At 40.0% G+C, this 16,337-nt stretch overlaps 1 protein-coding gene across 1 annotated transcript in view; it reads left to right on the top strand.

Moving 5' to 3' along the window:
• Positions 1-16,337, top strand: part of IMPG1 (interphotoreceptor matrix proteoglycan 1) — a 114,157-nt gene that overhangs the window by 24,354 nt on the left and 73,466 nt on the right. The window contains 5 exon segments of the mRNA XM_054722360.1: positions 6,887-7,053; positions 7,316-7,344; positions 11,341-11,405; positions 12,004-12,083; positions 15,513-15,665. Of these exon segments, the coding sequence (XP_054578335.1) occupies positions 6,887-7,053; positions 7,316-7,344; positions 11,341-11,405; positions 12,004-12,083; positions 15,513-15,665 (494 nt within the window).

Here is a 16,337-nt window from a genome sequence, read left to right as displayed (position 1 = left end):
CCATTACCCCGACCCTCCCCTACTGTCCCTCTGAGGTTTGAGCATCTGATCGATGTTTCTCTGTCTCTGGATCTGTTTTTGATCATCCGTTTATGTTGTTCATTATAATACACAAATGAGTAAGATCATGTGATATTTATCTTTCTCTAACTGACTTATTTCACTTAGCATAATGCTATCCAGCTCCATCCATGTTGTTGCAAATGGTAGGAGTTCCTTCCTTTTTACAGCAGCGTAGTATTCCATTGTATAGATGTACCACAGTTTTTTAATCCACTCATCTGCTGATGGGCACTTAGGCTGATTCCAAATCTTAGCTATGGTAAATTGTGCTGCTATGAACATAGGGGTGCATATATCCTTTCTGATTGGTGTTTCTAGTTTCTTGGGATACATTCCTAGAAGTGAGATTGCTGGGTCAAATGGGAGTTCCATTTTTAGTTTTTTGAGGAAACTCCATACTGTTCTCCACAGTGGCTGCACCAGTCTGTGTTCCCACCAGCAGTGCACGAGGGTTCCTTTTTCTCTGCATCCTCGCCAGCACTTGTCGTTTGTTGATTTGTTGATGATAGCCATTCTGAGAGGTGTGAGATGGTACCTCATTGTCATTTTGATTTGCATCTCTCAGATGATTAGTGACTTTGAGCATGTTTTCATATGTCTCTTGGCCTTTCTTATGTCCTCTTTCAAAAAGTATCTATTTAGGTCCGTTGCCCATTTTTTTGATTGGGTTGTTTATCTTCCTTTTGTTAAGTTGTATGAGTTCCATGTAAATGTTGGAGATTAAACCCCTATCGGTGCATGGCTTTTTCTTGAAAGGAAAAAAAGGGATCTGTAGTAGTTGCTATTTAATTCCCTGGGTAGCTCCAAATAATGCAAAGTATCTTGTCTAACTGAAGCCTAAACTCAATTCCTCTTACATATGAAAGCTGAGGCGGTTTACTGATTTCCACCTTGATCATACCAGATGTTTGCTTCCATTCCAGAAAGCACAGTCACCCTGATCTATTTCAAGCCCATGGACTAAAGAAGCTAGTTCACTTCTAACCTGTGATGGGTTGCACATCATGACCACTGGGAAGCATTTCATGATACTAACATCCCAAAATGTTCTTGAGTATTTACATCTGTAATAGGTGCAAGTTTAATCTGGGAGTTCTTTTTGGGTTTTGGAGGCACAATTAACTAACAGTATCAAAAATATCAAGCCTTATCTTTCTCATATGTCTCATTTTATGCAGAAGTAAAGAGATATTTGCTTTCTGACAGAAGCCACACCCACAGAGAAACAGCAAGTACTGACTGGATCATAGTCAAAAGGAGGACTCTAATCATAGAAAATCAAGTGCACCAGACGAATATTCTGAGATCCTAGCCCAGCACCTCTGCATAGCTCGTTCTCACTAAATGTTGTTGATGAACACAGGAGGCAAAGAAAAGAGTGACATGTGTAAATTATTCATTTTGAATGTGCCTGCACTTTGATTTGATAATGATATAGGTAAATTCCATTTTATTGATATAGGTATTCCATTTTAATGATATAGGTATTCCATTTTAATGATATAGGTATTCCATTTGATTTGATAATGATATAGGTAAATTCCATTTTATTTGTTCAAGTATAAACATATAATATATGCATCACATTGAATATGAACACAACTACTGCTAACTATTTCATGACACTTCTAATTCTTCATGACATTCACAAATAGGATTCATCACAAGTATTTATAGAAAAGACTATTTATTGCTGCAACCAAATTTTTAGCTCTGAATTTTATTATTAGCTCTTTATTTTTACTAGGTTTGCCTCTTTCATTCTTGCTTCTCTAAATGAATCAAACGACTGTTTTTCTTCCCACAGCAATGACAGTCCATTATCTTTATGGCTGCCCCTGGGTGATATGAAATTTTACTATTCATCAACATGGGTTTCTTAAGTCTAACAAATTCAGTTCATAAACTAGAAATAAGATCCAGCTACAAAGTAGTGTTTCTTTGACAGAGTAACCCACTTATTGTTCTCATAGCTGCTTTTACAAAATTATCTGTTGACATCTTTCAAACTTAGGAGAGAAAGTTCCTACATTCCTCAAATCAAATGGCATATTGAGCTATTTCTTTTCTCAGTACTTAAAGCCACACAAGTGAAAATGTTCACGGTAGAATCATAAACATGTTCATCCCAAAGCTCAGACAGAGGCAAGTTTGTTTCTGTTAGTGCCCCAAGGAGGGAGGGAGGGGGGTGTGCTCCCACCCAGGTAAACTCCCTCTTCTGTGACTGCCTCCCTTCAAACCATGTGCCCCATGCCTCTCCCTCTCTTTCCCTTCCTCCATTCGTCTGTCTCTCCTTCACTCTCTCTTTCTCCCAACCCCAATATCAAAAGCTAGGTCTTTCTTTCACATTAATGTGTGACTTAGAAAAAGTTAAAAATGGAGGGAATTCTAGTTCTTGCTACTCCAATGTTGTCCACAGACCAGCAGCCTCACCATCACCAACCAGGTCACTTGCTGGACATTCAGATTCCCAGATCCCACTCCAGACCTACTTTCAGAATCTGCATTTCAATAACATCCCCAGGTAACCCATTTGCACTTTCACATTCTAGAAGCACTGCTCTGAAGATCACCTAGCTAACACCGCCGCATTGTACAGATAAGAAAAGTGAGGTGACATGCTCAGTCAGGGCCCCCTTTGGCCACAGAGCGATTAGAGCCCAGCATCCTGACTCCCAATTCAGTGTGTAACCTTTCCATCGAAAGTGTGCCCACTCCTGTGGTGAGCATTTTCACACACCGTTGGTCTAACTTCATCCTTCCAAATATAAAGAACTATCCAGGGCCAAAACCAGTTTGGCTCAGTGGATAGAGCATCGGCCTGCGGACTGAAAGGTCCCAGGTTTGATTCCGGTCAAGGGCATGTACCTTGGTTGCGGGCACATCCTCAGTAGGGGGCGTGCAGGAGGCAGCTGGTCGATGTTTCTAGCTCTCTATCCCTCTCCCTTCCTCTCTATAAAAAATCAATAAAATATATTTAATAGAAAAAAAAAAAAAGAACTATCCAGGAACATGTCTGGCCTCCAAGGCTTGTGTTCCCTGGGGTTCTTCCTACATCTTAGAACAAACAGCCTAGGCAGTGACATGCAGCAGAAAGTCTGAGGCTCTGTGGTCAGATTCCAGGCAGTGGCCAGCCACTGTGGGAAGACTTGGCGGCGAGGCTCTGGATTTCTCCAAAACCCCTGTGGCAATCCTTCCCGGGCCGGTGCAGAAAAGGCTGGTGCAGAACAGGTAAATCAAGGGAGCAGAAAAATCCAACTTTCCGTAGTTTTTAGACTCCTCCCAGCCCCAAGAGCCTTTGAGGCCTCAAGGAAGGGTTATTCTTATGCTATCTTGGTAAGGACAAGGGACTTTCCCCAGGGGTCATGGGCTGGTGCTCTTGTTCTCCCAATCCTAAAAGGATTCTATGCTTCCTGGTTTGTGTTGCGTTTCCAGGAGGCCAAGAACATGACATCAGAAGAATCACCAAAAAGCCTGCCTCTCAAAGAGTGTCAAAAGAAAAGCTTCTACTCCCTGTTTCAGCCTAATATTTTGATCCCTATAAACTACACTGTTCCAGGGAGATAATTCCACAAGCAGCTTCAGACAATTGTGCTTTGGGGGAAAACTCTCTCAGAGTCTTTGTGAAAGTAGGTTTTAATGGGGGTGGGGGTGTTATGTGTCATTGAGGTGGAAAAAAGGGTCAGAGCTAGGAAGATGCAGGCACCAAAAACAAGCCTTAAACTGGACTGAAATAAAAGAAAGACACTCTGCCCTAGCTGGCTTGGCTCAGTTAATAGAGCATCGGTCTGCAGACTGAAGGGTGGTGGGTTTGATTCTGGTCAAGGACATATGCCTGGGTTGCGGGCTTGATCCCCAATAGGAGGCGTGCAAGAGGCAGGCGAACAAATGATTCTCTCTCATCATTGATGTTTCTATCTCTCCCTTCCTCTCTGAATATATATATATATATGAACAATCTGAGACCAAAAACAACACAGGCAAGAGTGTGTTGAACTGATAAACAGAAGGAATGTCACATTATCTCTCCCAGATGTTTCACTCATGGATATTGTTAGTGAAAGTCACTCACACTAAGCTCTCAGAGGCAGGGCTAGTTTATTTTATGTATTGTTGTATATCTGGCACTTAAATAGGTTTTTGAATTAAACTAGCAGGGGAAAGATGGAAGGACAAAGTAGCATCCCCCAAGCGAGTGTAAAGTATGTAGGTGAGAAGGCTAGCAAGGCAGGTGGTTTGCTTGGACTGGACCCACAACTCTTAGAGTTTGAACAAATATTGGTTCCTTCTTGCATGGCACATAGAATCTTGACTGGAGGTGAAGAGCAAAAGACTTCACGATGATTGGTATCGGGAAAGGCGTTAAAAGTCTCTGATCCTTGCCTGGCAGGAGAGAGATCATGTTCACAAACATGGGTTCTCCAGTGAGAGATAATTATATTGGTCTCCAGGTCACCCCTGCCCTTCCCCAAATGTGGAAAACTCAGCGCTCATTTGAAGTGGTAAGACTGTGCCCACTCCCAGCTTTGTGCGTTCTAGTCCGGTTGCTTCTGAGGGCCTGGAATTCTCTTTGTCTCTTCAAACAGAAATAGAAAAGAAATCCAGACATAGGATAAGTGGCGTGTGAGGGAGAATGAAGCCCAGGACCACGAGTCTCTAAACTGTTCTTCTCTCCCCTGGTTCTTCCCACAACCCCTTTCTCAGCACAGCAGTCAGTTTTTCTAGAAAATCAAGTGATGTCGACTTCTGCCCTAAAGCCTCCAATTGCTCCCCTTTCCTCTAGAGTAAAAAAAATCAACATATTATAATTGCTTATAATAGAAGATATCTATTTTTTCACTTAGTCCCCTAAAATAACTTTTTTAACTTTATGCACATTTTTGTATGCTTTTCAGTTGACTTCTAAAGTTTTTATCTTAAATTTAAATGCTTGGATATGTGTAACTTTTGGTGAATTGTAAATATTGATATTGAAAACAAAATAAGAATTAGAGCATTCATATGTATCCAGGGGAATCTACCACAGCCACTCAATACTTTCCATCAAATACTCTAAACAAATACATGAAGGAACACTTCTTAACAGTAGGAGACATCGCAGGCTCCTTTTTCTCCACACACCCACACTTCCATTCCCACTTCAGAGTTTTATCTCATTGGAATTTATTGTAAGCTTGAAAATCTGTTATTGGTTGCTCTGAAATATGTCTCAGTAACAAAAAATATATGCATAAATTGAAATATTTTATTCTCTCCTGTTACTTTATGTGTACAAAGAAATTTCTTCTAGATTCGGTTGCATTTATAATTACTTTCAATATATGATTTATTAAAATAAGTAGATACAAATTTCACCAAAAATTTTAAGCAAGTCATTATCAACAGATAGATCAAAGACCAGATGTGGGTTTTGTGGGCATTAATGTTTATAGATACAAAATTAAGAACAAGGCCCTGGAAGAGGCCAATTCAAGTGAAGGACTTGAGCTTAAGCTGCATTAGCTTTGGCCTCTGGATAGACGGGGCTGCTTTTGTGGTGTTCTTCTATTAGTTCACGTGCTATTACTTACTATTCATATCATGCATTGCTACAATAAGACAGGGTTTAGCATTCATTTTATTTCTTTTTTTTAATATATTTTATTGATTTTTTACAGAGAGGAAGGGAGAGGAATAGAGAGCCAGAAACATCGATGAGAGAGAAACATCAACCAGCTGCCTCCTGCACACCCACTACTGGGGATGTGCCCGCAACCCGGGTACATGCCCTTGACTGGAATTGAATCCGGGACCCTTCAGTCTGCAGGCCAACACTCTATGCACTGAACCAAACCGATTAGGGCCATTTTATTTCTTTTACCTAGTTTCACTTAAATGCTGAGAAAACTTGTTACATAAATAAGTAGATAGGAACAGAGGGAGTTTTGTTCCAGTAATATCCTGACTCTTTAAGTTCCCTTGGCATTATATGCTAACAGACACATCATGAGCTGTCATTGCTATTTTTAATGATCTATCAGATGCTGACTCCATTAGGACTCCTAATGTGTTAAAAACAAAGAAGCATAAATCACCCTAATTGCAAAAATCCACCCTGACTAAATTCACCTGCTTTTTAACCTCAAAGCTATGGTTTGTTTCAAATCATCCCTATGTGTGGCAGCCTAGGGGCACTGGGCCCCAATAAGATTAGGGATGAATGAATGGAGGAAGATGGTGATCAAAGGGAAAATGAAGACGGTAAGGTGTGCCCTTAGGCAGACCATTATTATGGGAAAATTGAGACTAGAAACTAATTCTATTTAAACTGTTTGTGTGCCCGTTCATCTCTTGGAAAACCTTCAAATATAGCCAGTACCTATGCCCAGTTTGAAGACTACTGGTCTGCAAGCTCCTCCTCTATCCGTGTTCCCCTCTCCACATCTTTCTGTCTTCGTCCCTCTGTTACGCTTAACCTTGCTCTGGCCACACTGACCTCCTTGCAGTTCTTTCCATGCTCACAGCTTTCTCTAGACTTGGAGCCTTTTCCCAAACTGCTCAAAGTCACCTTTATAAGGAGGCTTTCTTCAATCACCCTATTTTAAATTGCAGTCTTACACTTACACACACATTCAAATTCTCTATCTTCAAATACACTATCTCCCTTCTTTTATTTTTCTCCATAGCACATATCGGTGCTCAATAAATAGTTGTTAAATGAATTCATTTCTCTGGGCTATAAGTTAGTGTGTCAGCATAAGCCATGCAAACGTTTTCCATGTTACAAGCCTGTGCTTGGGTGGGGAGAAGGGGTTCTTCTACTCCTAATGGCGCTGCATTGCAGTGTGCCAGGAAGCAGTGTGGGAAGCCTATCGGATCTTTCTGGATCGCATCCCCGACACAGGGGAATACCAGGACTGGGTCAGCATCTGCCAGCAGGAGGTTTTCTGCCTCTTTGACATTGGGAAAAATTTCAGCAACTCCCAGGAGCACCTGGATCTTCTTCAGCAGGTGAGTCTGAGCACTGTGTGTTTGGAACGCTGCCCAGATAGCTCCCACACCTCCAGCCCCCACCCTTTCTTGACTTGGTTTCCATGGCAGAAGGGTTGGTGGAAGATATGCTTGGAAATACCTGACAAGGCCAACAAGAATTTTATTCTTGCAAAATAACAATGTACGTGAGGGTTGAAGTGAAGGGAAAAAAGGATGAAAATAGACTTTAGCTCTTCAGTTGACATTATCTCTTGGTAAAATTACTTTTCTATTTCTGCAGAGAATAAAACAGAGTAACTTCCCTGAGAGGTAAGTACCCAAAATAGAGTGCTGCATGCTCTTGACTTTTGAAAGCTAACATAATGGAGTGACTCAGCTATTGTATCTTTATGTTATGTCAGCCTCTGAAGTCTGTGTAGGCTAGTCTGACATGACAGACAATCTATACTTCTATTGTGCTACACATAAATGAATGTATAAAAGGCAAGTGGTTAGATCTTATAGACTAAGATATACTAGGTGTGCTGGTTAATGATGCGGATTCTTTTCAATAGATGGAGTTACACATATGTTGATATATATGCGATTTGATATGTATGCTATTTTGTTGTATTGACAACAAGCTTCAAAACTTCATATGTCCAATTTTCTGAAGGTGTTAATATCATAGATATTTTTACGCTTAAAAATGTCAAATTTTGTGCCAAAAAAAAAGAGCACTATTAACCAGATTGAACCGGTTAATAGTTCATCTGTATTATTAACCAGTTAATAGTTAATCCGCACTAGTAACCGGTCAATAGTTAATCCGAATTATTAACCTGTACACCTAGTATGTTTGCACTATTATCAGATAAAAGCATGTGATAAGTATCTAATGTGTATTTTCACTTATAAAGTATAGAACAATTAAAATAGTATGGTTTTTAGAATTCATGATGAATTACTAGTTACATCAGTAAAATATTTAATACAATCAACAAGCAATCTGAATTTGGGATTCCTGTTTGGTATTCTGTTAAGTGTTAGTGTTTCTCAAACTAACTTACTGAAGCACTGAGCTAAATCCTCAACAAGAACAGAATATCAAATAAAAAATCAAAATGTAAAAAAAAAGAAAAAGTATATTATATAAAATGATTAAAGAAGAGAGATGCCATTGCCAATTATAACCTCACAAATTACATATATTTTATAACATAAGTCTAAGTATGAAGACAATAATACTACAAAGAGAGGCTGTATGGATTCCTGACAATTCTCTATAATGCTTTTCACATTTGTCCCTTTATTTCTATTCCCTTTGCCAACCATCTGATCCAGGACCTTATTGATTTACACTATGAAAAATGTCAAATCTGATCTCCCTAACAGCTATTGCTGGCTCTAACCTCTTCCCCACCTTAACTTTTATGACTGCTGAGGACTAATATGTCTGAAATATTCCATTTCCTACATTGAGTCCTGTTCAATGGCTTTCAAAAGATTCCCACATCTTTACTTTTGCCCTTCTAAATACCCCTCCCTGCACTTCCTCACCCACCCTGTGCAGAAGTCTGAGCAGGGACTGAGTCCCTGGCATTTCGTGCCCTCTGACTGCTGGACAGGGCCAGCCAATGGGGAGCAGAATATCAGGAGGGGGAAGAATGGAATGAGGTAAGCAAATTTGTCACCTTCCCTCACCCCAACTTGCAAAGTCTTTGAGGGCTACTGGTCTCCTTCAGCTTCAGCTCAGTTCCTGTCAGGCAGCCCTCGCCACAGCCTTCTCTGTCTCTAGTTTGTGGTAACTGCTCCATCCTCTCACCCCTCCTGGCCGGAGTGCTTTAGCACCCACTTTTACCAGCCCCAGGGTTCTGCACTCTCACTTGTGGTTTCTCTTAGACTTATCCTACAATTTAGTAAGTAATCCCTTTATTAAATTTTGCTCAGAGATTGAGTGAGACCTCGGTTAGCTGCCAGGACCTTCAGTGAGGCAGAATCCAAACTAACTAATCAAGGCCCTTCAGCACCTGACCTGTCCAACTTTGCCTTTCATTTCCCATGATCCCACCACTGCCACTATGCCCTTCCCCAGGGCACAAGACCACACTCTCCTCCTCCCAGACTCTGACCCCAGGCCCTGTATCTTGGCTGGAAGAACCTGCCTTCCCCATTCCATCCCTCAAAATCCTGCTCTCCTTCCAAGCTCCCAATGCAGTCCCACCTCCTCAGGATGTCTTCATCTGCAGTAATTTCCCCGTGCTTTGATTATGTGTTCTATTTGTCGCTTGCATTATTATTAGGATCTCCTTGTTTTACCCTGTTTCCCTGTGAGAGTGTAAACATCTCCAGGGCAGGAACTGTTTTATATTTCTCTACCAACTGCTACAGAACTGAGCAAAGTCTTTGTATATTTATAATATATAATAGACCGCAATATGTCTATCTTGCTACACTCTTTTATGAATTTTTAAAAGTTATTGCCAGAAGAAAGAAGGTGACTTAGGAAAATATTAGTACTATCGTTCACAAGACACAAAGATATTGGCTCCTCTGATTTAAATATAGAATAATACTTACTACTCCAAAAAGAAAGCAGAGGCCACTCCTAAGAAAAAAATCCAACAGAATGTAGCAAGACTTGATAGAAAAACATTTTAAATTATAGGAAACAATTATTCAAGCCAGAATTAGAAAAAACAATAGAATCATTCCATCTATTCCTGTGCCTGCCAGCATTGCTAGGGAGAAAGAAGGAAGAGACAAACATTTTACATTGCCTGTGGTTACCAATTTGTTGTTTAAAAGAAAAAAAAAAAGAAAAGTAAGAACGGAAGCAACTCTTACTTCAAACCTTTCAAAGAAGACAAAACAGAAAAATTTCTCACCTGACTAGTCAATCAATCTGCCAGTTTCAAATGACATTAAAATAATGAAGAACCTAGCAGCCTGGCTTGCCAAATTATAGATCCTCTGTGATGGTCTAGATTGCCAGTGTAGTGGCAGAATCACACCTGCACAAAGTAGGTTGTTGACTTGTAGCTAGTGCAATAGCCAGCATTTTACTAATTACTCTTCTTGGTTATTTTCTTTTTTACAACAAGGTAAAACAGGGATGCCAAGGTTATGACAGGAGGAAGGAGACCTTACTATAAACAAAGATCTACAAAATAAAAAAGAAAGAAATTTATCTAAATTTATAAATGCTATAATGATATTATGAGAGTTTTCTAAGTATTACCTCCATAAAAACTATTAAACACATAGCGTAATACCAGCAAAAGCAAACGAGAATAGCTAATTCCAAATTCCACTATAAAGTCTGAGTTTAATTTAGCCTGTGCGCACCAATATAGTCATCCATGCTTACAACTGACATCCATTCTGATTGGTTAGAGCCCGGGCCAGGCTGATTGGTATACTTTGTACATTACCCCTATTAGCACTTTGGCAGAACTGAATGTGGCAGAAATATGTCCCTTTGGCTATATGGCCAATCTATATGAATCTACAACAACAGAGCACCTAGCCATTCCCTTTGGTCTTTCATCATCATGAGCCACAGAAAATTGAATCAAATATATTGGTCAACCATGACTATATTATACAAACAGACACAATCCTTTGAGACCTAATAGCTTATAGTAACACATCTTATAGTATGCTTCAAAAGATATCACTACTGCTATTCCTTTCTAAATAAAGCTTACATCATACGCAGACAACTCTATACCCATGGCCTTGGACCTGACCTTAGAATATATTCTGCATTGCCACTCCATGGCACTGTGAACCTTCCCACAATGCATGCAACGGTTATGTTAAGAATAGAGATTTAATACAACTGCATTATCCAGAACACTCTCGCTATCCCATTACTATAGCCACAAGTTACTTCATTGGATAAACTTACGCTCTGCATTTATAGGTTTGAAAGTCTGAGATTTTAGCAAGAATATTTCAGTCATGGATCAAGTCATCAATTATCTTTGGTGTCAAGGGCACAGTTTAAGCACAAGGGACTATAAAACATCAGACCCCCAAACCATCTTTGCTATCAGGGACAAGTTCCAAAGGACCACAAAAAGCCAACATGCTTATGAAAAGCCCCGCAGTCAAACATAACCATTTGGGGAGGGTTGTTTGAATTTTTCTTCAATTGAAACATATTAGAAGATGACTTCTGTAATGAAAAGATAAGTAAACCAGTTTTAAAGTATACTTTTTCTCTAACTTTTAGGTGTATTTAATATAGGTGAATTTAAATGCATTCCCCCTATTGTCATCATGCTCCTTTGTACCACTTCTTCTCTATTTTGCCAACAGAAAAGATGAAATAGCCACAGAAGAGATATTAGGAGAGCCTGGTAAAACCCCTGTGTTTTCAACAGGTAAGATTAGACCTCATTCCATCTGCTTCTAAACCTTAATTCAAATCATCAGGAAAGCATGCTATTTGAAAAGCAATCCTTAATTGAAGTTGACAAAATTTATAATGTACTTTCTCAAAACTAGCTTGTATGTATAACCTTATAAAATAAATTAAACTTATTGTATAAAACTTGAAAAATCTAGAAAAGAACAAAAATAAAACCAAATTGGCCATTATCCTACAACTTAAGAGGCAACAATTACCAATACTTTCCAACAAACAAATTCAGGATAAACCTCTGTCCATGCATCCTTTATATAGCCACCAAAAGAAAAATTAACTAGATCTACTACTTAGACAGAACCATTTGATAGAAACATATCTAAGAGAGCACCAAACTTGGGTCCTAGAAAGGAAGAATAGTTGGGAGGAATAGTATTAGTTATATTTTGCTCAAGAACATATTTATGTGATCTTAAAATAAAAATGAGCTCAGCATGGATCCAGCATATTTAAATTCCAGAGTGACAGAAAAAGCATGTGAAATGTTTTACCTTGTTCTAATGTCAACTCCTCTAGTCTCATTGTTGTGCCTGTTATTTTTTAAATTCCCACAGATGTTGCCGATGTCTCACTCGGGCCCTTCCCACTCACTCCTGAGGACACGCTCCTCAATGACACCAAGATGCCTACAACAGTAAGAAATTCTGAGAGTCAATCCAGCTCCTCACAGGCCTTTTTTGCCTTAGTAAAATGGACTGGCCGTTCAGTATTATTAGTGGTGCATTTTTATCACTCTAGTGAAGAGTCATTGACTTCGTTCTATTCAGTATGCTCACTTCTTCCTAGGAACTGAGGGGTAAAATACATTGAAAACTAGGGGTAAGGTGTGAGGAAGTGCAAGAAGCAACATAATTATAAACTCCAGGAAGGCAGGGGCTCTTTTCCCAGTGCCTAACAGAGCATTATATACAGCAGGTGCTCACCAAGCTTTGAATGAATGAATGAATGAATCAATGAATGAATCCACCAATCAATCAGATTCTTTCTCCACTGAAGTGTAATCTCGTGCTGACAACAAAGGTAGAAGTTTTGCTCTTAGTCATGTCCAGCAGGAAAAGGTGAGATAAATATCAAAATGATCGCAATCCTTCATGTCAAATGGGGGGAAATAAAACCAGTGTTCTCAGGTAATGAGGAGAACTGGCAACTGCTCTGTTTAAGTGAAAAAGCATGCAGGAGGAGAGAATTGTTACCGAAGTTAATGTTGGTTATCAAAAAGGGGTGGGGGGGGGCATCTTTAACCTTCCCAAAGGCTTTGAGCCAGACGCTCAGGGCTGAAGCAGGAAACAGTGGTGGAGTTGTGGCAACACAAGGTAGGCAGCAGATCCTCTCAGCCATACAGGGCCACTGCGACCAGGTCTACCAGCCCCTGTGAGACTTCTCTAGCCCTTTCTTCTTCCAGATGGTGAGGACAGGAAGTTCAGTCTCGCCAGCTCTACATGAAAATTCGGGGATCAGAATCCTGCTGGCCACTCTCTCCCTGGCCTTTAGGACAGATGGCCACAGATTTGGTGGGAGTAGGGTTATAAACAAAGAATAAAAGGATTTTATTTTTCTCAAAAATGCCTTTTCATCAACAGTGAAAAGTGCTGTTGAAAAAAATTACTTAGATTAAATATATTCACTGTAAAATGTATAAGACAACTACAGTTTGCCATCTCTTTCTCCCATTACCTGTGTCCCACCTTCTTTAAAATTTAATATAAGTCCCTCATTCTGCAGTAAATATCTCCTGAATATTTTAGTTCACACTCATCGCATCCTCCTCTTAACATCCTTTTTACCAACTTCATCTATTACTTATTCTGTCATTCAGCAAATATTTAACTAGAATTCACTACAATATCTTAGATGAAGAAGACACAGTCCCTACCTTTAGGAAATTTATAATGCAAATAAGTACAACAAAATAGTCTAAGTGCAATGATTGAAGATGGCAGATGTATGGACTGGGGCTAATGATAGGCTGGGACAGGTTGCAAAGGACATGACCCCAAATCATGTATATTTACTGAGAGTTTTATTCATCAATGGCCTCATGTGTTTTTGTTTTTGTTTTTTATTTGGGAGAGTCCATAAAGTGTGAGAATCATGCTGGATTCAAGGAGATTATATGTGGGATGACAAGATTAGCACATAAAAAGAAGATTCTAGGTCAGGGGTGGGGAACCTTTATTGATATTTATAACATTATTCACTTAATATAATTCACTTAATATAAATTTATGCTGCTATGAAAGAAAAGCTCCTAGATTTATTAAATTTTGAGTCCTGCCTGAGGTGGCCTTGGCCGGCCCGGACCAAATGATTTTCCAGGCCTTACGTTCCCCTTCCCCGCTCTAGGTGAATACATCATAGGTACCAAATGAACAATTCAGATGTTATTCGCTGTTATAGAAGGTCAGAGGAAAGGCAAAGGTTTCTGACCTAGATGGTCAGAGGGGATAGTTCTTTTAATGGACTATAAGACTAGGAGATATTGGTAAGAAGTAAAAAAGGATGTGTGTATGAAGTAATGTGTGTGTGGCACGTGCACACACTGTTGCTGGAGGGGGTTGTGGGGAGCAGTGAGGAGACTGCACGGCAGTGTAGTCCTCAGCAAGAGGGAGTGGAGCTCCCTGAATTGGGCAGGGAGAAGTGAGACAGACCAAAGCTGTTCAAGCGGATCCGCATCAGATGGTGACAAGTCAAATGTCAGGAAAAACAGTTTGGGTTTTATCCCAGAGGTAATTAGGACGTCACTGAGGGTGCTGCGTGAGAGGCATAAAACATTAATAAGCGGTTGAAGGTAAGTTACAAAACTTTTCACTAATACATCTAAAGGATTTACCAAAATGTCTCTTGTGAACTTCGTATCTGCCTAATGGAATGGTAAGCTTAGAGGATAACACCATATGCCATATTTTTTTTCCAATGTCCCATGGGTCCTAGCACTGTGCTATTCCCATGCAGATGCTCCGTGTGTATCATTTGAATGATTAAATGAGCAGATGGATGGATGGATGGATGAATGGATGGATGGATGGATGGATGGGAACCTTCCCATTAAACAAATGCCAGTAGCCTGGTAGGTGTAAATACACATCCTCCGTGTGTCCTATTAAAGTGAGAGGCTGTTCTGCTGTTCATGCAAGAAGGAGTCTGTGATAAGAAATGAGGAGAAGCTACATCACCACCAGCCAGATGAGTTTTGCCTCTCAATGCATTTTCCACTGGTTGTGCCTGTCTCTCGGCTTCCACAACTCTAATATCACTATAAGAAACTGTACATTCCCAGAGACAGTTGGTTTTCCACAGACATATTTTTTTACTCTTTGGAGAAAGCTGTGCAGATCTCAGGATTGTGTGGGTACCCAAGACTGGAAATCTGTCCAACCCCAAGTTTGAAACACAGCTCCAGGTTTGTTCTGTGCCCTGGGAGCCCACGTGAGTGGAGAACAATGAGAGACTCCTGCTTGTTCTCAAACCAAAGGACAAAAAGAATGAACCCTGGCCCTTTGTGAGCCTCAGAACAGCACTGCTATTCTCAGCTACATGCTTCCAAAGGTGGCCCAGATATGCCACTTTCTCTGAGAGGAATTTCACACCCTCTCTTGACTTGACAGTGCTTTCTAACCATTTTCAGTAGGAAATTTAAGCACCAACAGTCTTATTAAACCAGTCTAGACTCTTCTCTAAAAAGGGTTATATTAAGTAATACCAGCATCAATTGGTTAATTTGTATAATCCAATCCTTATCAAAGAGTGTTTATAAAGTTACACAAGTGTGTAGCACAATCCTACTGATGTTCCAGCAATACATATGAATTATGTGTATGTGTGTGGGTGGGTGCTTTCATGAAGAGCACGTCATAAAATGACTGTGTTCTCAAAGATTCTAAGTAGCTAATTCATTGGTGCTTTGTCTCTCAGTGAAATTCACAGGCCACTTCTAGTTAATAGGACTTTTATTCTAAAAATACTAGAGCCTTCATAATCCAATTCTTGAGACAAAATCAATATGTGTTATATAATATTACCATTTGCTTGTGATTTGTATTAATAGAAGCCCTTTTTAACTTAGGAAAGAGAAATAGAATCCTCTGAGGTATCCGAGGGCCCGCCGGAGCAGGAGGTGGGGCTGAGCATCTCCCTGGCAAACCAGAGGTTCCAGGCAGAGCTCGCTGATGCCCACTCCCCGTACTACCAGGAGCTAGCAGCAAAGTCTCAGCTCCAGGTGAGTGAACCACAGCACAAGCCTAGACTCAGAATCTGGGGGCCAACGGGAAACAAACCTTTTTGGTTAATAATTCCAACTTCTTGTGATCAGGCATTCATTTTTAACCATTACAAAATAAGTAAATACATCAAAAGCTGCAATGGGTCTCAAAATGTTAGGAAAAAGTGGCTCTCCAGGAAAGTTTTCCATTCCAGCTTTCCCACCTTACAAGTCATGTACATCTAGATTTTCTTCATATAGTAATAGGTTTTAAATCACATTTAGCTGAAAGCCACGGAGCAGATATTCTATATGTCTAAAATGTCCGTGTGGACACCAGCTAGGGAACATGCTAGGGTGAAATATGAATTTTGAACCCATACTACCTTGTCTTCCATAATATTTCCACTTTTGCAGACTGATGCAGCTTAAAGCCATGGCATTTTTCATGGGTGACAGGCAGAAGGCAGTTATGTTATCCATGACATCCAGCACTAAACTAAGGACTTGTCCCAAGATGTCTCTTCCATCTCTGACCATCATCCTATCTGCCTATCCCTGATCAAATTAAAAGGCTCTTCATTCCCTGCAGGAGAATCCAAATTACTATGCTGAACGTGGCAGCTGAATATCATGATAAGACACTGCCTTTCTTTCCAGCCTCATCTTAATACCAGTTTTTTACCATCC

Source organism: Eptesicus fuscus, chromosome 10 (assembly GCF_027574615.1).
Source record: "Eptesicus fuscus isolate TK198812 chromosome 10, DD_ASM_mEF_20220401, whole genome shotgun sequence".
Classification (NCBI taxonomy): Eukaryota; Metazoa; Chordata; class Mammalia; order Chiroptera; family Vespertilionidae; genus Eptesicus; species Eptesicus fuscus.
The sequence above is the reverse complement of the archived record's forward strand: the minus strand, read 5'-3'. Positions and strand labels throughout refer to the sequence as shown.